The following is a 26369-nucleotide window of genomic DNA, read 5'->3' on the forward strand; positions in this document are numbered from 1 at the left end:
AATTAATACATTAATTAAATTATTGTTTATTTAATCTCATTTAATAATAACCGTTTGATGATAAAATGAACGATCAAGATCGGTTCACATAGTTTGTACCATATGGTTGGTTTCTATTTGAACCAGCCCCTATATAGATATATATATATATATATATATATATATATATATCGATTTTTGCCCATTTCAATAAATATCGAAGTCTACAGCTCGTTTGGTAGATTATTCATACCAACATTCTGTATAGAGCTTTGACTAAGGGGATGTTTACTCAAACGCTTATCCAATAAATGTTTACCAGTAAGATTCAATACTCACTTACCTTAGCAGGTAAAGAGTCTAGCCTATCAAAATGGCATCGTATGCAATAATTTATCCGGTAATAAGGTGAATGACCCGGTAAACTTAGGGTAAGGGTTTGGTAACCCCCCCCCCCCCCCCAAAAAAAAAAAAACTCGTAAAATTAATTGAAGAAATTTTCAATTTGCAAATTGATTTAGGTTAAAATTCAATCAAGTTTGTTTCGGTTTTTTTAGTGTGAATTTTTCCCCCAATTAGTGTGACAGATGGATTAATTTCATATTGGTTATTCATTTTGACTGATAATTAAGTTGATGTTTATTTAATTTTAGGAGGTGTTAAAGTCTGACGTATGATTTCACTTCTGATTATCAAAGGTGGTCCAGAAGTCTGAAACCTGAATCAGTAAAATTGTTTTTATGTCTGAAGTCTGAATCGGTTAACTAGTGCAAAAATATAAAAAAATCAACAGTTTTTTTACAAAAGTATAAAAGATAAATAGTTTTTACTAAGAAATCTCTTTCGACCCCCAAATATGAACCATCTGATAGAGGGCGGATTAGGATTAAGAGGTATTGAGAAATACGTTTATCACTTAAAATTTCGAAGAATATTTAGAGCTTCTTCTAAGCTCTTATTTAAGAAATAAAACAAACACTTTTAATACCCAAACGTCTGAACAAATCAGACTTCAGAAGTATTAAGAAGTAATTTTGGAAAAACAAACATGTCCTAATAGATTACGTAAGTATTGATGATATATTACGATTTGTAATATTATACTATCAACCAGTAAGGTAAGTGACCGCCAGTAAGAATTCGGTAAACGGTCCAAAGGTTCGGGTAGAAAATGAAAAGAATAGATAACCCATATGACCAAATTATCTCAAACATGTTCAGATATTGCCATATAAGGAAAACTGAAGATACAAAATGTCATCATATTTTTTGAACTTTCTTGAAATAGCAAACGTTCAAACCTGCAATCTCTGGCAAATGACGGCCGAAGTATATAAACCTAATCGTTTAACAATTTGGTTCTTAATCGATGTTATGGAAGCCGGGGAGAAGAGAAGTGATGAAGCCAAAAACGATCAATTGTATCTCCTTTACGATCCCCCACCATCTGTTGTTTCCATTCAATTCACCACCATGTTCACGTTCGTTCTCGCCCTGATTTACATCACCCGCCACCCGGTTCTCATTTTCTGCTGCACCTTCTCCATCTGATTTAGTAACAATCATATCAGTCTTATAAGTAAATCCATATCCAAGGAAATTTGTCCCAAGACAAGCGTCCACATTTTTATTTCCAATTCTACCCTTATTTATGAGACGGAGAAACTTATTATCCCTCTATTACTAAGGGTAAAATTGTCATTTAGTTAATTAAACAGTATAATAATTACATACTCCCTCCATCCCGTTTCCCGTGATGAATGTCCACTATGAAAATGGCACACAATTTTAGGAATGTGCAACTATTATACTTTTTAAATAACCAAAATGACACTTTTACCCTTGATAACAAAAGAGTAACTTTCTCCATCTCATAATTAAAGGTAGAACGGGAAATGACACTTATTTTGGCACAAACTAAAATAGTAATTTGGACACTCAATTTGGGAAGGAGGGAGTATTGCTAAGCAAAAGTAAAATTTATGCTAAAACGAAGGGGTTTCTAGAACTTTACTATATAACACAATGAAAAAGAGCACATAATGCACGTAGATGTTTTTCTATTTATATTGTTGTTGCTTACTGATACCTAGTTTCTCAAAACTTAGCATATCTATCATTCTTTCTTTCATCTAGTTGTATTGCTATCGTATACTCATGTCTAGCTTTTCAAATTTTAGCATAGTTGCATTTCACCCTTTCACACACTTTTCCCTGGCCAAGGGTCTTCATGAAACAATTGCTCTACTCTTTCAGGGGTCAGGTTTGTCTACATCTTACCCCCAGACCCCACCTCTGAATGGGATAATACTAGGCTCGTTCAGTTTGGACTAATATCATCAACTATCATGATATATATTCATACCTAGTATTGCTAACAAAAATTCAAAACAAAAGAGAACAAGACAGAATGAGCCTAGTCATCCATCCATTGACTCAACATGTTGATTGTGTGCAAATATATGTCTATCATGATAACTATGATGTGTATATATATATATATATATATAGAGAGAGAGAGAGAGAGAGACTTGGGATCACGTAAGACCAACATGTTTTCGTGAGACCTGTGAGACCATTTTTTACACTTGAAACTTCACAACAAAACATTGTGAACATAAAAAAACCGCACCTTCACAGGGGAGAACTCTATATTCTGTGAGAATTGTGAGATCCATTTAGAGCCACACATGTTGAACACTTGAACCCATACATGGTAATTCACACTATGATTACTTACTTAATCCAAACAAATGTGTTTTCTATTTCAAACATTGAACCCTGACATGGTAATTCATACTGTTGATGCTCATTGATCCAAGGCATGAGTGGCTTTTGTCTCAAAAATTAAATCTAGACATGGTAAATCATATTGTGAATGCTCATTAAAATAGTGGATATGGTTGGATCTCACAGTTCTCACAAATAACCGGGTTCTCAAATGATTACCACCCTATACATATAAGCGGAGGATCGTGTGAGGAGAGTTAAGGTGAGAAGCATAAGAAAGGCTCTGGAGATCCCTTGATATGGGGATTGATCCTGTGCATCTCGGTGTATATCATCCTAATGTGCATCCAAGGGTGGACATCCCTTCTTATGCTTCTCACTTTAACTCTCCTTCTCAACGGAACCAACCCTATATATATATATATATATATATATATATATATATATATATATCTCAAAAGCATGATGTAAGTTTCTGTGCTTCTGATCTTCAACTAGTATGCCCACAGAAATTCAATATGAACACTTCTAACGAGCCAAACTGGTTCATTCGACATGCATCACATTGATCATCTTGAAACATGTTCAGATTGGACAATACTGTGGAAAGTAAGAAATTGGGAAGACACAATCAGGGTTTTCATGTTTGATAAAACAAAAGCAAATGCGATAATCATCAGGTAAATGGTCCGGCATTTGACGATGATCTAGACGCTCACACAGTCAAAATTTTATTTATCTATGTTTTTAAAGTATATGTCAACCTACTGATTAGTGAGAAGAAAAGAGACAATACCTGCTACCAAAGGGGCATTCTCGTTTTCTTGCCTTGCAGCCGCAGGGGCGTTATCTGCCCTAGCAGCTGGTCTTGGTTGTTGAGGAGGTGCAGCAGCCCTCTGCATTCCTTGTGAAAGCCATCGTATTAATGGTGCAAGAGCTCCAGTTTGATACCTGATACACCTCACAGAAAGGTTCATTATGACCAGTAGGATAAACTTTTAAGATTTTTTATGGGAAATTGACAGAAATAGCCAATCAGCAAATAAGGTTTGAGTATTTAGCCATTTTCTGACCCAAATTCACCTTTTAGCCAACCCCTACGCAGAAAGTGGAAACCTTAGGTATATGCGTAAGAATTCTTTTTTTTTTTTGGCTGAAAACCAATCCTTACACATATGCGTAAGCCTTCTACATAAGGATTGGCTAAAAAGTGAATTTAGGTTAGAAGATGGCTAAAAAGTGAAACCACCTATCTGCTTTGGCTATTTATGTAAATTTCCCATTCTTTATTCATGTTCGAATGTCAAATTTTAAGCTTAGCACTCCCCAAGTTCTTTTCACCACAATTCCTCTTTTATCTGTAGTACTTTAGGTCTTGCATAGTTCATGTAGTTATCAATTATCTCCCTTGAACCGAATGTAAATCAATTTTGGAGTGGAAAGTTGTACATCAGATTCTCTAAAATCCGACAAAAACCTTTATTTCGAATAAAGGTAGTACTATCTGAAACGGAAGACGCGAAAAGGAAGACGGAGTTTTATGACTTACAGATAAATTAGTGAAGCGAAAAATATGAGTAAAACAAGCCGTTTTCTTGAGCCATCTTGGTTGAACAAAAAAATAACTGCTGCCAACTTTAATATGAGCAACAAATCAAGATGAATTGCAATTTGGAATCTTCTGACCACAACTTGTCTTTGTTGTCCACCCTGCTGTTGTTGCTGCTGTCCTACTTGCCCTTGCTCCTCACCCCCTGTTCCAGCTTCAGAAGGACTCGGTCCACTGCTAGATTTAGACACAGAATAATAAATTCTAATAAAATAATACTTCATAATATGAAACTTTATCATCCTACATTTCTCCATATTAACTTCTTGTCATCTACCCACAAGAAGAATATCAACAAAATTGTATAGTTCAGTTAGGCTGAATGCTGATACATTATCAACCACCAAAAGTACAAGGTATAAATGAATTATTTTTTATACATTTCGATTATCGTATAAATATTCTAGAGATGCTACTATTGATCACTCTAAGTTTTGATATTACTCCCTCCATCCCAAATTAGGTGTCCGCATTACTATTTTAGTTTGTCCCAAAATAAGTGTCCGTTTTTAGAAGTAAGTTTCCAACTTCCCATTCTACCCTTAAATATGAGATGGAGAAAGTTTCTCTTTCTATTATCAAAGGTAAAAGAGTGATTTCATCATTTAAAAAGTGTAATAATTGCACATTCTTAAAAGGGTCATTTTCATTGTGGATATTTATTTTGGGATGGAGTGAGTAATATTTTAGCAGAAATTATATGTTTACACCAACACCATATTATATTTATTTTCTTCTTTATCAGCCAAAGGGGTAGGGTTAGTGAAAATATATTAATCTCAAGACGCTCAACAAAAAAATGCATCTTTTTTGCAGACCAAGAATTTAATTCTCTAAATCAATTTACTCATCTATCATAAGATCAAAAGTGAAACCTTTTCACTGTTATATTAATAGAATAGATGACAGTTCCCTCAACGAATGTATTTGTGAATATTTGAAGAATCATAAAGTACAATCACATTTGCTTATCATAAAAGAGACATTAGTAGAATATGGATGAATCCAGATTCTATGAATCAGAAACATTTTGAAATTTATGCAAAGATGAATGACTGGCTACAGAAGCTGAAAAGATGCTTACGTAGGAACGTTGTAAGTAAAAGGGATGAGATGGTTGGATGGGAATCCAGCAATTGGCCCCATGAATGAATTTGGAAAGGTGGGAACTGCATATATGCCAGCTCCATGATCCATTTGTTCCTGACCTTGCTGGGGAGGGTATATACCAGGAACAAGTGTTGGATACATGATTGGAAACATTGGGAGTTCGCCATTTGGTGCTGCAAAGCCATAGAATGGTGGTAACTGCAACAAAGATAGATGGATTATTAGGTGATTGAAATTACAATGACAAAGGCTTTCACAAAAGTTGCACATCCAAAGAGCTTTTGGGCCCAATGTAATCAATTCAGAAATACGGGGTTTAATAGAGTTTCATATTGGTCGAACTAAATTTATTAAAATATGCATACAATCAAACATTGTGAAAACTATGGATGATCAAGCAAAAATCCTTAAGCACACTAACATCTCTTCCATGTAGTCGGGGGTGCTACTTCTTGCTTAATTAACTACATGCTGTTCTCAGCAAAGCAAGTTGCATAAATGAAATCCATTTTCAAACAAGACACCATCAATGAAATCCATTTTCATTCTCCACCCACTGAATAAAGAAGGTAAAAATATGTACATATTTCTATTTAGTTGGTAGTTGGTAGCATTAACATATTCTGTAGATTGACCTTAACATAATAACATTAATGTAATTATGTGGAGTCTAGGGGTTGGAGTTAAATAGGTTTCTTAAATATCATAAAATTGGATATCTTAAATAGATTTCTAGATTAGTCTCTCAAGTACCATATAAACCCATGCATTCCTCTAATTTTCATCATCATTTGGAATACAACCTTCTCAATTTCTCTCCACTCCTCTTCCATCTTCCATCTTCTGTATTACTTTCTCTATGAAAGTTAATTAAGAACAAGAGTCGAGAAGCTTAACTTTGCTAAAAACCACCCAGACAAGGTTCTTAACATATAATTTGACTAATTATCTAGCTGGATAAATGGCAGCATGCAGCATATCTCCCCCTTGCTAGTCATAATGAAATGAATTCTGGTGCCATGCCTGGGATAACAGGTGAAGATACCAGACGGTTTCCAACCACTAGTATTATGCTAAACTCACCAGATCCCTCAATACACATTCTGTTAATATTACCAGGTGAAGTGTGGTACCTTTTCACTTTTTTTGGAACAAGCCATAAAGGCAGCTGGGAAAAGAACCATTCAGTTCTTTTATATCCAACTTGATCTTCAATACTGTGCCAGCTAACTTTTTTCTCTCACGGAGGGCCAGAGGGAACACAATTAAGTGACAATTTCAGGGGCAGAAGCCCCCAGAGTAGTCACATTACACAGAGCCTCAACAAGGGATTATATGGCCTTACTCTATTAGAGATGTAGCAGAACTATTTCCTGAAAAAAGATAGAGCATGGTTGGGAGGGCAACCTGACCATGCACTCAACCCACAATTCGTATTTGTGTGGCTCCCAGCTCTGCCACTGGAAAGTAGGACAAGCCACATCTCTCTCTCCTCATACATACATACATACATACACACATGCAAGAGTGTTTAAGGTAACTCACATGATGGATAATGCTCGGGGAAGAGGTTCTACCACGCATATTAGATACATAATGCCTTACAATTGGAAGACCTCTTTCTTAAGCACTATTCATCACAAATTCATATATGTATGTATGTATATATACATGTAATCCACTCCATATCTGAAGTAGAATGAGGAAACCGTTTCATCCCACTGTTCTTACACCATAACGGCGTCGCCATCCATGCCAAGTGAGCTACTCTTCCCTACTTAAAGATGGGTCAATAAAGTGACCAAAATACCTTGTACAGATTATTTCTTTCTTCTCAACCCACTTCTCTTTCTAGCTCACATAACCACACACACTTGAATCTTCTCTTGCTTCTTTTTCTTCCTCTTTTTCACTATCTATGATGGGTTTTGTGTGTCTGCTGGATTTGATGAATAGAGCGCCCAAAGTTGCTATACTCCCTCTTTCCCAGAAAAAAGTAGAACACTTCTGATGTTGGCTTCTTCCAAAAAATGTGAAACATTTCATCTTTTAGTAAGATTCCAATCCAAATTATTTATTTTCCCAATAGCAATTACTACAAGTTACTGGTGATACTCATTTCAGTGCACGAGCTTTTTCACTTTGTCTTATTAAGGTTGCTCTAGGTACTAGATTATTAGTCAAAGTACTCCCGAATTACTACATGTCAAGTCAAAGATGTATTTCTTTCGGGACAGATGGAGTATTTAATACCATCCCAGAAAGGAAACTGAAAAATAACCGTTCACAAGCACCAATAATCTAGTACCTAGAGCAACCTTAATAAGTTATTTATAGCTGATGGTGTAGACTACAACCAAAAACCATCCCAGAAACTAACAGTGTGTCTATTCAAGGTTCTACTCTCTTATATATGTAGACTACAACCAAAAACCTGTAGGAAAGATAAACCTTGAATGAAATTTCAAAGGTAAAACATGGCAAACGGAGCTGCCATTTCTGCATGGTTGAACCAGAAACAGCAGCATATTAATACAGCAAGTTTACATAAATGCATCACAGAACAGCACAGATAGAGGTACCAAAATACCTAGCTCAATATTAACATGTGCATTAAACTAGTCATCACAATCTCACAAGAAAAACACATAAATTGTCCAATTCCCATAATCTAGTGAAGATACAAAAAGCTATAACGTCACAACGAAGATCACAGACCAAGGATCAGATGCTTAACGTATAAACTTGTCTTACAAGTACACCAAATTTTTCACGAGGGTGTTGGGCAAATGCATCAAATACAGGAAGTGTACAATAAACTTTGTAACAAGTGCGACCTATAGGAAATTATTCGTCTTAAATCTATAAAGCATCCAGCATTGAATCTTCGTCTTGTAAGTCCTTGTTTTTTCGTGTTGAATTCATTGAGCATTTTATATGATTCTTGGTAAAATTCCACATCAATTTTCCCATTAGGGTTTTGCACGTATTAGCAACATTAATATTTTCCATATCAACTTACACCTACAGATCATCGTCCTCATTAATATCATGCCCTATAGACACATACACACAAAAACTGAAAACAATCAAATAATGGTTTTAGGAAAATTGTAAAACAAAAAAAAAAGAACCCTAAAACGGATCTTTACTTGAAGCTTGCGATGTCAAAATCTGTAGTAACAAACAAAATTGAAATCAATCAAGCTTCGTACCTGCTTAGGATCGGATTTTGATGAACTAGACGGATTCGGTGGATTCTCGGATCCTGATGCTGTTGTTGACGTCGGAGTCTCAATTTCTTGCGCCATTTTTGTTTAGAATTTCGTTACGAGCTGCTCCCTACGAAGGTCGGGAGGTCGGTAATAAATCCTTCTTTTACTTGCGTGGTTGAACCAATAGTATCATGACAAGTGTCCAATGATTTATTATTTATCATCCAAATTTTTATTTTTGTTTTTGTTTTCATTTATTTTTAATTGCACATACTTTATAAAAGTTTCTAGAAAACTGTTAGATTTGTTTTTTGAATAGATGAATGGGCTGTTTGACAATTGTTGAATGGTTTGGTCTAGAATGATTATGTGATCAGAATGATTTAGAGGCTCTCATGATATAGTGCAAAATGAAATATAATTGTTTGGTAATTGTGTACAATGAAATTAGGGCTCTTAATTGTTAAGAGAGATCCAGGATACAAAATCATTCGGAGGATTTTAGAACCATTAAAAGGCAAACTTTTTTTTTTGTCAAACAAGATTCACCTCTTAATGATTCAGAGGTTACCTTTTAATGGAACTATTATGAGGTAAACAAACAACTCCTAGTATATGTTTTGTGTACTTGACTGGGCTTATATATGGGTTTTTTCGAGAGATGATTTGTACTGGGTTTGGATTAAAAACCGAACTTTTTGACAGGGTTAGCTCGGGCCTAGACAAAAAGCTTGGCTTAATTGGGAATTGAGGTCTAGGCTAGGCCTAGGCTTTGACACCTTTCCGGATATTGACTTGTGTCGGGCTTAGGGGCCAGAAACCAAGCTTTTTAACAAGGGTTGGGTCTTTTTGTTGGCAGCTTTTTAAAACTCATATTCAAGTTCGTTTGAAATCTGTTTTATAATTATCAGTAATAAAGAAAAGATGTAATTTCCAAAATTTCCTATGCATATGCCACTAATGATGTACTCACTAAATGATAGTGTTATACATTCTGAGTTCATTTTTGTAACCGTGCTCTTTGATTCACCATGGTCCGAGAGTACTTGTTTGCTTCTCGAATATCTCGCCCCTTGTGTCGTTCCACTGAAGATTCATTAGCAGTCATCTAAATGGTATGTTGAGACAATTTGAATGATCAACGTGAATAAATCTGTGATTTGAAACCAGATACTTGTTTGTGCATAAAATCCCATGTTTTTTTCCGCATTTATATTTTCACAAATTGTCTACAATCACCTGTTCTTACAAAATTATCACACTTTCAACATTTGTATGTCGTAGCAGTATTTTTGATGAAATACATGTTTTGAGACATTTTTAAAGTACAGATATAAGACATTTTACAGAATCTTGTAACCGATAAAAAAGCATATATAAATTCAAGGGATTGTTGAGATAAATACAAAGACCGATACTGTTTGGTAGAAGTTATGGGGGTAGCGATAAAATTAGAAAACAACATATAATATTAACATGTAACATTCTAATAGCAACTAATGTATGATCTCAAGGATAGTATATATAAAAAAAGTTACATTTGTCCATCTCAAAAAACAGTAACGTTTCCAAAAAAAACATCCGGCTTACGAAAAGGTCGAGTAAAACAATTAGAAAACACAACTGTAAGCCACATATTCAGATAAAATTCTTCAGACGGGATTATAAAAGAATACAAAGATCCTACCTGACTTATACATAAAACGCAAAGATCAAATATCGTTAGTTGTCCATACAAGAATGCAATATATATATATATATATATATATATATATATATATCAAGAGGGCACGAAGGTTCAAATGCGGTGACTCTGGGCTATCTGCAAAGCAGGTGGTTGCCCTGGGATTAGTCGGCTCGCATAGCGGGTTGGATATCCAAGTTAATCAAGAAAAAAAACCAATGAATCATGTGCTATTTCCTATTATTTTTTCATCTATGACTAGAATTTAATATAATGATTAACATATATTTGTTTCACAATGTGTTCGTTTCACATGTACTCGGTTTACAATATGAACCTTTTTGGCGTATTTGTGAACAAAAAAATACACGTAAAAAAGTTTCATATTGTAAACTGAATACATATGAAACAAACACATTGAGAAACAAGACGAAAGCTGGTGTGTTGATCTAATGATCCGAAGTAAGTCCCAAAATAACCCATGAATTAGCTTAAAAGGGGTATTTTCAATTGAACTTCTTAGAATTGATCCAAGGGTGGAAATCCCTACTTACCCTTCTCATGACAACTATATTCTTACCGGAAATCAAGTCTATAAAACAAATATATGTTAATCAATACATTAAATATTATACTTAGATGGAAAAAATCACGTGAAACAAAACCTTAAAGTAGTTGTTCTCACGAATCTCACAAACTTTCGAGTTCTCAAATGATTAAACCCCTATAATATATAGACATAACTTCTTTTCATCTATGTATACACATGTATGTAATAAACTGGGAAAATGGTTCATGATTGTTGGAGCCATTCTTGAATGGCTGATTTAAGAGCACGGTTAGGGACAAGGTTGGAGTTGGCTAGCTCAAGGTTGGTCATGGGTGAGGTGTTATGTCCACTGTCTAACCATCCTCTTAATGCCTCTGCTTCATAAGTATATCCATCAGCAGCCACCACTGGATCTTGCATCATTTCCTGCGCCCCCACAAACCAAATCTTTGTTAAACCAATTGCGGTCGAGTTTTTTAATGTCTGTAAGAGTCCCACATCAACTAAATTTAGACCATTTATCCTCTGCGTATCTTGTTGCTCTCCTTAAGGGCTCTTTTTGAAGGGTAATCTAATGGGATTCCGGATATTCTCACATGGTATCAGAGTCGTAGTCTACCACTTAAAGAGACTCCGACACTATGGGCTAGCCTCCCTTAAGGGGGCGTGTTGGAGTGTCATATTGGTTAGACTTGAACTCTTTTGAAGAGTAGTCTAATGGGATTCGACACTATAGGCCAAAGTCTACCACTCCAGGATTCGACACTATACGCCAGCGGCAGAGGAGCTTTGGCCCAGAGGGGTCACCGGCAAATAATGTAATTCTTACAAACCAACCTCAAACGTTTATCTAGTCTAATAAATATCTGGTTTCATAAATATCTCGATTGTTTTATAATTTAAAGCCATGATGATAATGAATGAACTTCATCATCTTCCATAAATATCTCGATTATAAAGAATGAATCATGATTATCATCCATAAGTATCTCGATTGTTTCCTAAACATAAGTGTTGGTTATGGTTTGTATTTGAAACCTCATATACAGAGAGAGGACAAATCATAAACCACCTAAATGTCGTACAAACCAATCGTGGCCCTTGAATTTGTGTATTTTGAAATTTTTAGGCGGTTACCAAATCAATTGTTGATAAGAGTAAATTTCGGAACCGATTTAATCCATACCGTTGACATTGAATTGATAATCTGCACGGATGGTTGAGATTGGTTTGTACAGTGTTTAACATTTAGGCGGTTTGTATTTGATTTGGCGCCCCTCTCTCTCTCTCTATATATATATATAGAGAGAGAGAGATATATATATATATATATAGAGAGAGAGAGAGAGAGTTTAATTAAAGAGGACCACCCTTAACAAAATTCTTGGCTCCGCCTTTGCTATGGGCTAGCTTCCTTTGGAAGGGGCGTGTTCGAGTGTCATATTGACTAGACTTTGGACCCTTTCTCTTCTATATACGTTGGAACACTCCTTCCGGGCTCTTTTGAAAGAGTATCTGATGGTGTTCCACATATCTTATAGTTTATATGGGTTGGTCTTATTAACCACAAGCTAAATCCTTGTTTTAAGCTTACTGAAAAAATCCTGTTTGGTTAGCCATAAACTAGCTTTTTGAAAAACTACTTCAAAAAACTTTTCAATAAGCTCCATGGGTATTCTCTTTTTATCCCCTTATATGTTAAAATTAAATAATTTTTCAACATGTACTATCAGTTCATTTCACATCGGCATCTAGCTTATCAGCAAGTTTTACCAAATGCAACTAAATTTAGCTAGCTTATTAGCAAACAGCCAGCTTTTCAGCCAACAACTAGTTTTACTTTTTATCAGCCATCAGCTAGCTTTTCAGCCAACAACTAGCTCATCACCTAGTTTGCCGAACATAACCCAAGTCCAAGTCCTTGCTTTCCAACCGTTTTTGTCTAATTTGGCTAATTGCGATCATTAATAGTGATTTCAAAAAAGGGAAGGGATAAAAGTTGAAAACTAACCTGAAAGATTGGACAATTAAAGTAGTGTGGAATCTGGCATCGTCCTTCTGCACCGAATCGGAACGACGAGAGTCCACATGAAACCCGCATCGGTTCAAGCACCTTCCACACCTCTGATGCAAGATCTGGCCGATTTTCACGAACAACATCACAGCAATTCATCGCTAAAAGAGCCAACTGTTGTGCCTGCACAAACGGCCAATCTCCAGCCGTCGGATCCAATATATTCTTCAAATTTTCTTTATTCAACGCATGTTGCACTTCCTTCGTTAACCCCAAAGGTGACTTACCCGTTAATAACCTTAACAAAATAATACCAAAAGAGTACGTATCTGACTTTGAGGTAAGCTCTCCTGTAGAAATAAATTCTGGATCCATATACACAAATGTACCCTTCGGGCTGGTTCTACAGCACAAAGATGTGTAGTTGCTTGAAAACTCGGTTTGGGAGAGCACGCGACAGATTCCAAAATCACTTAATTTGCTAACCAAATTCTTGTCTAGAAGAAGGTTAGCGGGCTTTAGATCACCATGAACGATATCACAAGAATGAAGAAAAATAAGAACCGAACAAAGTTCAGCAGCTATTCGGATTCTATTTTGCCACGACAATGGAGGAGTATTGTCTTTGCAGTTGAGCCGATCTTCGAGGCTTCCGCCAGAAAGATACTCGTAGACGATTATCCAAGCATCAGGGCAGGCTCCGATCAGGGTTACAAGATTTGGGTGCCTCAGTTTGCTCAAAACATCGACCTGACATATAGAGAATAATATCGACCATGAAAAAAAGGCACACATTCTTAGAAATATGTGATTATTACAATTTTTAATCAACTAAATGACAATTTTACATTTCATAATAGAGGGAGTAATGAGTTTGTCCTTCTCAATCAAGGGTAATATCGGAAAGTAGGCATTTGTTTTTGAAAGTGGACACTAATTTCGGGACAAAATAAGGGGCTGTTTGGTTGGTTTTCCATTAAGGGCCTGTTTCTGTTAGCAACTTAATGAGACTTATAACTTATTCATTTAGCCATACATAATTGTTTGGTAGTGGCTTATTCAGTAAGCTTCTAGGGGGTGCTTTATGCAGAAAGCCTATGAACAGACAATTTTATCCATACAAGACTCAATGGAAAATCAACCAAACATCCCCTAAGTCCTGTATAGATAAAGCTTACTGTGTGGATTAATTTGTCTGTCTGTATAGATCAGGAAGGTTTTTGTTTGGGAGGGTATTCTCATAGATGGAAGAGCTTTGTTTTTTAATTGGGAGGGCCAGCTTTTGATTAAACTTGGCTTTCTTCATAAAGCTCCCTCTTAGAAGCTTACTGAATAAGGGCCTGTGATCACAGCTTATTCAGTCAGCTATACCTGTTTGGTGGTGGCTTATTTAGTCACCTATACATGACTGTTTGGTAGAGGTTTATTCAGTAAGCTTCTAGGGCAGAGCTTTATGCAGAAAGCCAATTTTTTTTCCAAACCTAACCCTCTGGATTAGAAAAAAAAAACACTTCTTTCATCTATGAAAAACCCTCCTAAACGAAAACTTTCCCAATCTATACAGACAGATTAATCCACACAGACAACTTTATCCATACAGGACTGAATGGAAAATCAACCAAACAACCCCTAAGCCACTCTCCATATCATCAAGCCACTACCAAACAGTTATGTATAGCTAACCAAATAAGCTGCGAGTAAGCGCGTCTAGCATATTTTTTCACAGTAACAAGTTCTTGCAGAGTGGAACCATGCAGTACCAGACACGACCATTAAGCCCATTAAGCTGCAAACAAACAGACTCTAACATGGAAATGTTGATACTTATTTTGGGACGGAGGGAGTAACCGTCAGGTCATCAAATTAAGCAATCATATGCCTAAAGAATTGTCCATGAGGAAGCTGAGCAGACCTTTTTTCCACCTATGATAGGAGGTTATTTACAAGATAAAAACTACAAAAGATACAACAAGGTATCTAATTCTTTAGGATGGTCCAAACTTAGACAAAGGAAGGCATTAAAGAGCCAATATACAACTTCCACAGATCAAGAAAACTTCAAAGTTAACTTAAGAAGACACACCATGATCTGGGCCTTGGCATGGAGGACCATGCCTTACTGTTCATGGAGGCCCATGATAGGGCTAAGGGGCATCCCGGTTAAACGGCCATAACTTTTGCTACAGGACTCTGTTTCAGGCCCATGACTAGTTGATTCGAAGCTTGAAAGCTCGAAGGGGCCTACAGGACGTTTTAGGGTAAGATGTAGGCAGACTAACCTCTACCTCAAAGAGTAGATTAGTTGTTTTTGTGAAGACCCCCGGCTTGCGAAAAGTGTACGGAAAAGGAAAAAGAACATATAAGATAAAATACGAGTAACCCTAATCCTACGTCTCCACCAAACTCCTATCATAGATCATGTCCTCAGAAATGCCTAAAGTTGCCATGTCCAACCTAAGTTTCAAGTAAAAGTATATAGTTGAATGAACCATCATTAATAGTAGGTGGCTTTTTTGGGTCAATCGTACCCAAAAAAACTACCTGATAAGAGAAACAAGAAAAATTTACAAAAATAGCCAAAGTTGATAGGTGGTTTCACTTTTTAGCCAATCCTTATACACAAGGCTTACGCATATGCCTAAGGATTGGTTTTCGGCCAAAAGAAAAAAGAACTCTTACGCATATGCGTAAGGTTGCTGCAATTATAGTGGAATCCTTACGCATAAACCTTACGCATATGCAATTCTAGTAGCATCCTTATGCATACGCAATTCTAGTGGAATCCTTACGCATATGCGTAAGGATTCTTTTTTTATTTATTTTATTTTGCCAAAAACCAATCCTTACGCATATGCGTAAGCCTTCCACATAAGGATTGGCTAAAGAGTGAATTTGGGTCAGAAAATGGCTAAAAAATGAAACCTTATTTGGTGATTTGGCTATTTTGTCAATTTCCCGAGAAACAATACATGTTTGTTGAGCAAAAAAGCAATTTCAAATCTTAGATAATTAAAATTGAACAAGAAGAAGGTATAACCATCATACCTCCTGATGAAATTCCGAGGATCCTTGCAGGCTATGCGAGTTTAACATCTTTATGGCCACGTCAGTATGCCGAAGGAAACCTCTGAATATGCTTCCATAACCTCCTTCTCCAATCTTAAGAGACGGGTCGAAGTTACAAGTGGCGTCTTTGATTTCTGAGAACGAGAACTCGGTGTATAACCGGGACGTGCTTGAGCTCGAGGATTCTTCTGCTTGCTTCTCCCTCAGTTCCTCTAACGATCTAAGTGCATCATCACACTCTACCTGCAATTCATCACGTTCCTTTTTGTAATTCTGCAGTAGCTCAACGGCAGAAAACATTTTCTGTTCCAGCTCCTGTATAGTCTGATCAAAATCTGCAACTTGACTTTCGAGAAACGATTTCTGTTCAAGTGCCATGCGGAGTTCTTCTGCGACTTCATCTAGCTCCTTCTTGATATCTTCATGTTCTTCCTTAGTTTTTTCTAGCTCTTCATCAATCTCTCGTCTTTGTCTCAATTCGTTGGCATACAAGCTTTCAGATCTTTTAACCTGTAAGATTATTCAAATATTACAACATAGTTTACAATTTTAGGAAATTACCCGAAGGAGGGATTTGGTGTCCAGATAGGCAGGACAGAACAGGACAAGGTATAACAGCTGAACTTGGTAAGACAAAACTGGACAGCACAAAATAGATAAAATGACCAATTTACCCTAATGAGTTGTTTATATCTTTTATATATTTTGATTAATTTATGTAATTTTTTTAAATTATAATAAAATAAATATTTTTATAACAAAATGTATCATTAGAAAATTTTCGAGAACACGATTAACATGACACCGAACTAAAAAGTTAATGTAGTTTCCAGTTCTTATTTTATATCATTTCCATATTATTTTATTACTAGTTGTGTACCCACGCAATGCAGCGGGAGCCATGAATTATCACGATTTTGAAGTTCCACTGGTTTTATAAGATAAGATTTAACGATGATATATGTTACACTTGGTCTTTACATATTAAAACAATTTGAATAAATAAGAGTTATGGTTCCAATTACAGACTATCGATGAAAAAAATTGTATGACAGTTTAAAATCCAATATATTTAAAATCCAACATATTTAAACGACTCCACAAATGTGTTTGATTTACACCAAGAGAAAAGAACCAAAAACCTTGAGTTTTAAAATAAACACTCAAAACCAATAAAGAAAACTACAAATTTGATAGATCATAAGCTATGAAAAGACCAAAAAAGATGGGTTTTAGAATGAAATTTCAACTGCTTACCCTCTTTCTTGTCTAGAAACTCAGATTAAAGTTGAATTAATACATGTATGTATATATTTCAAAAACCCCAAGAATATATTAATTCTGAACATATTATATAGTGCAATTTGGACAGTCTGATCCTAAAATATATAGTATATATATAAATAAATAATTATAAAAGTATAAATCATAAATCATAAATATTAAAAATATTTTTTCATAATATATATAATATATAATAATATAATTAAGTCAAAAACTATTCAATATCGGACTCATTTCGAAGATATTAACGAGACGATTATAATGGTGTAACTTGTTAAAATAAAAATGTATTTTTTAAACATGTTTTAATTGATATACGATTATGTATGTTAATTTGATAAAAGTTTAAAATGAAACATTTAAAAGTAAAGAACGTAAAGTAAATTAATTAACTAATTATAGGGGTATAAAATATAAATTTAAAAAAATCGGTTTTGAAAGGGTGAGTGTATGTGAGAGGGTGAGTGTATGTGAGAGAGGAGGGGGTGAAAAAGTGAAAAAGTGAAAAAATGAAAAAGTGAAAAAGTGACTTAAGGGTAGTATAAAGGGTATCTTGGTTATTTAATATTTTAAGACTTTAAGACTTTTGGTAAATTTGCTTAATAAGATAGTATAAATTAAAATGAAACATTTAAAAGTAAAGAACGTAAAGTAAATTAATTAACTAATTATAGGGGTAAAAAATATAAATTTAAAAAAATCGGTTTTGAGAGGGTGAGTGTATGTGAGGGGGTGAGTGTATGTGAGAGAGGAGGGGGTGAAAAAGTGACTTAAGGGTAGTATGAAGGGTATCTTGGTCATTTAATATTTTAAGACTTTAAGATTTTTAGTAAATTTGCTTAATAAGATAGTATAGATTGTTAATATTTATAATTATATAAATTAACCAAAATATAGAAAGCGTACAAAAATAATATTTTGAGGACAGTAAAGTGAAAGTTTAAGGAGCATAAAATACAATAAATTAAAATTTAAATAATGAATAAAATGTAAAGAGGCAGACGTATTTGATGTTTTAGAAGAAAATTAGGTTTTATTTTGAGGTTATATTGGTAAAACATAAGTCCGTTCCACCTTGTTCCATGGGGTGGGGTGGGGTGGGGTGGGACACGCCTGTTTCACTTTGTTCCACATAAAAGTCCTGTCAAACGTGGAACAGTGATCCCGATTCTGTTTTGTCCTGTCCAGTGTACCAAATGCACCCTGAAACGACCTCATCAGGCCTAAATAGAAACCTAAATGAATTCTGGAATCATAATCCAATTCTCCCCAAGAAACACATGAACCCAACGTAGGACAACCTCAAGGAGCAAGCGATTTAACTACCCTCTGTAATGCCCCAAGCCCAAACCAGCAAAGCTACAGAATAACTTCGAAATTAACTAAAATAATGGTCAAAAGTTATTAGTGGTCCACTGCCAGAGGAATTACAAGAAGCTTCACATTTCGTACTTACCGATGTGGGATGGATGTGACACCAAAAAGATATCGAATACAGTGGTGAAGCCTACTATGGGCCTGTTTGTTAGCGGCTTAATGAGCTTAATGGGCCTCACAACTTATTTGGTTAGCTATACATGACTGTTTGGTAGTGTGGCTTAACGATGTAGAAAGTGGCTTATTCAGTATGCTTCTAGGGGAAGCTTTATGCAGAAAGCCAAGTTTTGGTCAAACCTTCCCCTCCCAATTAAAAAACATGTTCCTTCTACCTATGAAAAGACCCCCCCAAACAAAAAAAAGAAAAATATGAAAAAAGAATGGGATTTCGACAACTTCATCCATACAGGACTTAATGGAAAACCAAACAAACAGCCCCTATGTTAGAATGATGAGAACCATTGAATGATCAAAGAAAAATGTAGGAAGTTAACCACAAAGCAAACCAAACCACACAGACCCTGTATATGTATATCCCACCCGAAGGTAGGGTCTGGGGGTAAAATATGTATGCAGACCTTACCCCTATCGAACGAGAAAGAGAGGCTGTTTCTGAGAGACACCTCACACCCGGATTGCACAAAATAAAACAAATAGAAACTAGAAAACATAAGTATAGGCCGCAGATAAGCAGCAAAAGGGTAAGAAATATGAAAAGGAGCCTTAGTTGAGATGAAGACTTGAACCTTACCCTGCGTTTAGCCTCCATGGCATCTTTTTCTGCCTTCCTGCGCCTGATAGACTCTTCAAATGCATCTCGTCTGGAATTGCCTGCCTCCGCCATGGCTCGTTCAAGCTGATCGTAAAGCTCATCATTCATACCTCCTTCCTGCTATAGTTTCACATAAAATTTTAATGAACTCCAAAGGGTTAAGATAGGGAAACGTAAACATGATCTGGTTCTACCACTGAAAATGTACAAAAACAGTTGCACATCAACATATTCGATCACACAACATGCTTACATGAAAGATATCAAACTAAACCAAACGAACTCGGTATATGAATATCCTCCACAGAGGTAGGACCTTGGGAGGGTAGGATGCATACAGACTTTACCTCTACCCCAAGGGGTAGAGAGGCTATTTGCGTGAAGACCCGGCTTGCAAAAACAAAAAATAAAAGGAAACAAGTATGGTAGGTAGCAGCGAAGTGTGAAGGACAAGGATATTAGTTTTACATACTAGGACACTGGGAGGTGAAGGACGATGAATGTCCTCTAAGAAACCAGGCACAGCACTGTAGTCTGATCTAATTTCACCACTTCCGATTGTTGCATATGGGATCAGAGCTGAATCATCCACCAGGTCACTAGAACATGTAGACAATCGTGAACCAATCGAAGGACTTCTCTGTGAAATCACACTCCATTCATCAGAGGCCCTTCCTGCATTTAGCCTACTCACTGGAGTTGACTCAAGATTGTCATTTGGCAATGTGATGACTGGTCTTCTAATCCCACGATTGTCAGACATGCCTCTGTGGTACTCGGGAGTTAGACTATTGAGCCTTAATCTAGTATTTTGTGCTCCACCAACAGATTTTGACCTCAAGGAACTCTGTTCAGAATCAGAGTTTGTATCTGGTAGGAGTGATGGAGATGAAATAGAAGCACCAAGTCCATCCAACCTGCTTTGCCTGCATTGAAATAGTAGAATCGTTAGTTTCCACATAGATTCAATTAACTTCTGGTCGTTTCTAACCATATTTGTGGCCTATACATGTTTAATAAGGGTGTGTTTGGTACACCGGATATGACAGAACAAAACAAGGATCACTGTTCCACGTTTTATATGGAACAGAGTGGAACAAGCGTATTCCACCCCCTGTCCCCACCCATGGAACAAAGTGGAACAGACATATATTTTACCAATATAACCTCAAAAGGAATTCTAATTCTCTTCTAAAACATCAAATACATCTCCCTCTTTACATTTTATTCATTCTTTAAATTTTATTTATTGTATTTTATGCTCTTTAAACTTTCACTTTACTGTCCTCAAAATATTATTTTAATACGGTTTCTATATTTTGATTAATTATGTAATTTATTAAAATATTAATAATAAAAATAATAATGTAGAAAAGGTACAAAATAAAAATTGGCAACTATATGAACCTTTTATTTTGGTGTCAATTTAATTGTCGTGAAGAAAACTTTCTAATGATATATTTTATTATAAAAAATATTTATCTTATTATAACTTAATAAATTACATAAATTAATCAAAATATATAAACAACTCATTAGGGGTAAATTGGTCATTTTATCTCTTCTGTCCATCCAGTTCTGTCTTACCAAATACTAAACGGACATTGTCCTGTTCTATCCTATCTAGATACCAAACGCACCCTAAATGTTCAATGGTTCTTCTTTCTTGTATAAACTATTGCCCCAAAATATATCTCCCTACTAGACTCCGCAATCCTTTTACCTATACCAGTGACTACTATTCTTAAGATTTACATTTTCATTCATCCGTCCTATACCTGCAGACACTGGTGGGTACTCCAAAAAATAAGGCCAATAATGCCTTATGCCATACGGCCATACCCAAATTTAATTGGACACGGCCTTCAAGGGTGAATGAAAAAAAGTCGAGTTTTAATACCTAAGCTTAAACACTAGTATAGAACTACTCTTAAAGTTAAATGTTTTCTATTCACTTTAAATACTTTTCTACTTGTCAACGTTACTTGTATTGTATCCAACACTTAGGAAGATCTTATATATGTTAGTTTCTATCCTTGACCTATTATATGAATTGGAGGCTTGATGGTTGCTTATGGTATTTAGATAAATCTCATAAATGATATTTAAATATATTGTTCTACCTTTGATTTGAAGCTTGTTTTTGTTCTGATGCTTTTGGAGCTTCAGGTTACACACACACACATACATATACTATATTCAGTGAATAAAACACACGTCTCTTGCAAGACTTGAAGACCCTGGAAATATTGTACATAAATGAGCATCCATGGTTACCCAATCACCCATAGTCATGGGTACACCATCTAATACCTATATATTAATTGGGTTCCGACATGAATTTTATCCAGCCGATGAATGAGCTACCCATAAAAACCAAACAAATGCACTATATCCAACACAGAGGTAGGGTCTAGAGGGTAGGATGTAAGCAGACTTTGTCTTTACCCAAGGGGTAGAGAGGCTGTTTCGTGAAGACCCCCAGCTTGCAAAACAAAAATTAAAAAGAAACATATGCGAGAAGTAGTGGAGGAGTGTGTGTAAACAAACAACAGTACAATGAGAGAGACATAAGATGAAACACAGAACGCTATACTGACAACTACTAGGACAGGAGTAAAACTACGTCTGGCTTACAGTAAAAGCAGAAAAAACTGGTTATCCATGAATACCAATTGCCACACCTATCCCCCACCGAGAAAAAGCTGATTCAACACATGACACAAGAGTAGAAAGTCAAGCATACCTAGTGAAAATGATTTTTCCTTTGCATATAAACTGAATCTGACAGGAAGCAGCTGCGTGTAATCGTACATAGATGGCTTTCTTGGACTTCAGGTCTACCATTCTCCTATATTGTCAAGGAAAGATAAGCATGGAAATGTAAGATTCATTTATAATCAAGCAATGGCGACGGACCCAGTGTAGTGCATACGGTGACACGGGTCACCGCTCCATTCCTCCGTTGTAGTGTAAAAAATTATAGGATCGTGAAAAGTGCCACCGTATCAATTTGTTGTGTGTCACCGTAAATATTTTGAAACTACAATGAGGACACAAGTTTCCCATTTTGCAAGACTTTTCTTCCACCCCAGACCCAAGTTCGAATCCCATTAGTGTCATTTTCTTAGTTTTTAGCTTTTTAATTTCAGATTCATTATGTTTCTAAAAGAATTTGCAATAAAAGACTTCTATTATGTTTCTAAAAAAGCTTGCAATAAAAGACTTGAACACAGGACCTCATATATGAAAAGCAATGAACTAACCACCAGAGCATTGTTGACTTTGTGAAAATATCCATATATTTGTTTCTTATAGTCAAATGGTTCCACCACTTGAAAAAATTTCTAGGGCCGTCTCTTAATGGCAATGCAACCTATGAAGCTTTATAACTTACTTCGAATATTTATTGTCTGCAGCTGCTCCCATGACAAGCCTTCTGACATTATGCTGAAGTAAGAGTTCAACAATACCTTTTTCAATAGATTCCATTTCAATATGTTGCACCTCCACAGACACCTAATTTGATTCGGAGATTCAAGATCCCAGAAAGCAGGGTTAAAAACTGAGATTTTGCATTGTGTAAAGACACATAATGGATTTAGCAAATAAAATTCCTGGAAGAGCATGAAAGGATATGATACCCCTACTTCACGACAAATCTGCTTATACTTGTCTATAAGCTGGTGCATAGTTTGCCTCTCCTCATCATGAAAGGTCTTGACTTGATGTGCTTCCAGTTGGTTTATTCGAAATTTTGTGCCCACTGCAAATTTAAATGAACATTGTCAAATGTGCATTAAAATGCTCATACACTCGGTCGTAACTGAACAACAGATCCTCCTCCATCTTAACCAACACTTGATTACAAATTATAATTGCACAAAATAGACCATGAGGCTTGTGTTCATTCGGTCTACCATGATATTGTTTGTTGATCCTATTTATCCATGAGATAAGGTTATTACACACAAAAATATGATAGTTCAAATGGAAGACCAGCGAGAAAAGGAACATCCTTCCTAATTTGCATAATCTTCCACATTCCTATAAAGACACCAATTTTTACGGTGATCCTGACCAAAATACAAAAATAGATCTCCCTAAAGAGGTAATGAGATACCTCAAAATCAGGAAGTTAGAGATGTAAAACCAAGCCAAACCAGTGTATCCCACCCTATAAAGATAGGGTATGGGGGGGTAAGACGTACGCATATTTTACCTCTATCCCAAGAGATAGAGAGGCTGTTTTGGGAAGTAAGAGATGTCTCATTGTGAAACAGAATAGATAATTAAGCTTTTCCTTAAGTCCATCTTATTTCTCCACAGCTTTCAGAAGCTTCTCATCCTCTGGGATAGCTTTCAATTTACCATAAGGTGCCCAACCTACACTCAAAAAACAAATCCAATACATAATAGCTTTTATATAACAGAATCCCTTCTTGGGATTGAGACATATCAATCCCCAGAAAGCATCGAAGACATCAAAGATCGATAGCTTAAAACCCATTCCCAATAAAATCCATTAAACTATGCCCAAATGATCATGTCTCATCAGAACTGATCATTAGCATATACATGTGAAATAACATGTCTGCCTTGATGATAAACAAAGTCACCTACAGATATTAAACCTTTTCAATTTCCATGTTGAAGAAAAAATGCTCTATCAAGCAACCTCATTTAAGTTTGATGAGTTCATGTTGCATTCCTTGTTAAATACCTTACTATAGGGGGATATAATAAGTAAGAATCTTGAACACAAAATAATTGTATTATTATGAGTACTAAAAGAGACCCATCATAAGAATCATTGAACATAGAGTCATGATCCTTTGCTCTTAAGCCTATTTTACCCTGTAGTACAAGCATTAAATGATCTTCAAATATCTTTTTTACAACTATTGTAAACAAACTTCTCTAATCTATAAATTATCAAGAGATAAACCAATAGCATGTATCAAACATCGGCCAAACTAACTGAATTCCCAGCATTAACTAACGCAAAATTAAAATAGAAACAAATCACAAGGGAAAAAAAGATTACTAATGGGGATCTTCTCTGCAGGTTGATGAACATGAAGGATGCATATCTGTCTACCTCCTGAATTGTGTAATGCCCACCTAAGAATCGACTGACTCTCTTTCAAATCTTTGCCGACCGCCACATAAATTTTATCTTCAACTTCTCTAGGAGATGTTTCCTCAACAATTTCACCTCTAATTTCCATGATCTCTGAGTTATCAACAACAGGATACCTTATCTGATCGATTCTTTGTGCACCCTGTGCCGATACAGAATTCACCACAGCCATCTGAAACTTGTTATTTCCTTATGCTGAAAGCCCTATATATGTTCATGTCTATATATATATATCCACAAACCTTCATGTCCCAACCATTGACATCTCACCAATTTGTTTGCAAATTATCAACAGAATCAATCGAACAGCAAAGATGCTGACACCCTTTATATCACAGGTTACTGTGTGCATGTGTGTGTGTGTGGATTCTTCTTCAACAAAATCAAACTATTTATCAACAGAAAGAATCAAAGAGAAGAAGCTGACACCCTTACCTCTCAAATTATGTATTTATACAGATTTATCTTCTTCAAAACAAAATCGAACTCCTTCCCAACTATGAAGAGTATAAAATAAACCAGAAAACACACCTTAATCTCTCAAATTACTCGATATACAAACACGAACAGATGTATATAAACATCATTCTTCAGATTCAATACTCCAAAGTAAAACACTTCACACCGGAATTGAAACCCCTAACTTTGATCAAAAAACCTAAATTGATCCTCAAAAATAAATAACGAAAACTTCAAATAATATTATGAAGGAGGTAAAAAAACGTTTGACAATAGATATCACCAAACTACTGGAAAACTGAAATCGATGTTATCGAAAAGGAACTCGAAAAGTGACAATGATTACCCCTAAAGGGTTTACTTGTTTTCAGCTATATGCATCCATTGACTATGATACATATAATATACTGGATTTTGAGAAATTACAGGTGCAAATTCTTGGCGGGCTCCATCAACTGTCGTCTCTCTTTCTCTCTCCTTCAACCATGAAAAATATCATTACAGACTGAAGTCATAGAATGTGAGAAAACGAAAGCATATGGAAGTTTACTTTTCATATAGGTCGTTTTGTGGTTTGTTGGCTCAAGCTTCATTTTTATTTTGTGCATCCTACTTTATAACTTTTATTTTTATATTTAAGTATATGGATAACCGGTTGAAGTATTATTCAGTTATGATATGGTATTCAATTCAGTATTATTTACTGACATGGTTAGTGACATGTATTATTTTAATCTAAAGTTAATTTTTTTTAATTTAAAATTAGTCTTCAACCGGTTATCCGTGTACTTAAATGTTAAAACTTTACATATTTGATACCAAAATGAAAATTTTGAAAGTACGTTGTTTTTTCATGCAATTTACCCCAAAACAAATTATCTGTATTGATAATCCTTAGCTTTTCTTTTTCATAACACACTTCATTCTTTCACTTAACAATAGTAATTAACGACCGTTATGAAAAATTAATTGGTCTTTAATTTATAATTTTTATTTTGTTATTATTTTAATTATTTATAGTTTTACTATATATGAATTTTCAAATGGATTTTATCGGATTTAACATTAATTCACATATGAATTATTTATTCGCAATCCACATTTTCATCTTTCTCATTGGAATTTTCCCTTATGTCTACATTAAGTAAAAAAATTGAATACATCAAAATAAACGATATTTTCTTTGATACCAACATTTCTAACAGGTATGCTACATTTCCTTCTTTTTCCAAATTTGGAGATTTTTTTTTTTTCTATTTTAGGCAAAATTCAGCATAGCTATTGGAGCAGTTTTTTTTTCTAAACCTCCAATTTTTTTAAAAATGGCATAGCTATTGGAGATGGTAAAAAAAACAGTTCCTCGTTTTGGTCATGATT

At 35.3% G+C, this 26369-nt stretch overlaps 2 protein-coding genes across 8 annotated transcripts; both read right to left on the minus strand.

Moving 5' to 3' along the window:
- Window positions 1-1185: 1185 nt before the first annotated feature.
- Window positions 1186-8764, minus strand: LOC112529379. 2 transcript variants are annotated; one of them, XM_025140647.1, is made up of 5 exons: window positions 8644-8764; window positions 5403-5626; window positions 4259-4492; window positions 3506-3660; window positions 1186-1526 (listed from the first exon to the last, which is right to left on the minus strand). In XM_025140647.1, the coding sequence occupies exons 1-5, from the start codon at window positions 8737-8739 to the stop codon at window positions 1342-1344; spliced, it is 894 nt and encodes a 297-aa protein (XP_024996415.1). In that variant the 5' UTR covers window positions 8740-8764; the 3' UTR covers window positions 1186-1341. The 2 variants fall into 2 exon arrangements, with proteins under 2 accessions (XP_024996415.1, XP_024996414.1); XM_025140646.1 differs by having other exon boundaries at window positions 4259-4495.
- A 2156-nt stretch (window positions 8765-10920) lies between these two features.
- LOC112529205 (U-box domain-containing protein 33-like) lies at window positions 10921-25494 on the minus strand. Of its 6 annotated transcripts, none has more exons than XM_025140342.1 (10): window positions 24969-25494; window positions 24438-24675; window positions 23035-23156; window positions 22788-22909; window positions 22137-22241; window positions 19863-20316; window positions 19370-19510; window positions 15937-16467; window positions 12889-13641; window positions 10921-11303 (listed from the first exon to the last, which is right to left on the minus strand). In XM_025140342.1, exons 2-10 carry the CDS (start codon window positions 24619-24621, stop codon window positions 11121-11123), a joined length of 2595 nt encoding a protein of 864 aa, XP_024996110.1. In that variant the 5' UTR covers window positions 24622-24675; window positions 24969-25494; the 3' UTR covers window positions 10921-11120. The 6 variants fall into 6 exon arrangements, with proteins under 6 accessions (XP_024996110.1, XP_024996112.1, XP_024996111.1 ...); XM_025140344.1 differs by having other exon boundaries at window positions 12889-13091; window positions 13179-13641; window positions 24438-25494; XM_025140343.1 differs by having other exon boundaries at window positions 25419-25449.
- Window positions 25495-26369: the final 875 nt, after the last annotated feature.

The sequence above is a fragment of the Cynara cardunculus genome, assembly GCF_001531365.2.
Source record: "Cynara cardunculus var. scolymus isolate 2C chromosome LG 16, CcrdV1, whole genome shotgun sequence".
Lineage (NCBI taxonomy): Eukaryota > Viridiplantae > Streptophyta > Magnoliopsida > Asterales > Asteraceae > Cynara > Cynara cardunculus.

What these genes read in the sequence shown, in the direction of transcription:
- LOC112529379 (XM_025140646.1), bottom strand. Translation starts at nt 8,739, where the DNA reads ATGGCGCAAGAAATTGAGACTCCGACGTCAACAACAGCATCAGGATCC. An exon ending in TTTACTTACAACGTTCCTAC is followed by an intron (nt 4,496 to 5,402) that starts GTAAGCATCTTT and finishes GTCTAAATCTAG; the next exon opens with CAGTGGACCGAGTCCTTCTG. An exon ending in GAATGCCCCTTTGGTAGCAG is followed by an intron (nt 1,527 to 3,505) that starts GTATTGTCTCTT and finishes TTACTAAATCAG; the next exon opens with ATGGAGAAGGTGCAGCAGAA.
- LOC112529205 (XM_025140339.1), bottom strand. Translation starts at nt 24,705, where the DNA reads ATGGCTGTGGTGAATTCTGTATCGGCACAGGGTGCACAAAGAATCGAT. An exon ending in AGATTTGTCGTGAAGTAGGG is followed by an intron (nt 22,910 to 23,034) that starts GTATCATATCCT and finishes GAATCAAATTAG; the next exon opens with GTGTCTGTGGAGGTGCAACA. An exon ending in CTTCACCTCCCAGTGTCCTA is followed by an intron (nt 19,511 to 19,862) that starts GTATGTAAAACT and finishes GTGAAACTATAG; the next exon opens with CAGGAAGGAGGTATGAATGA.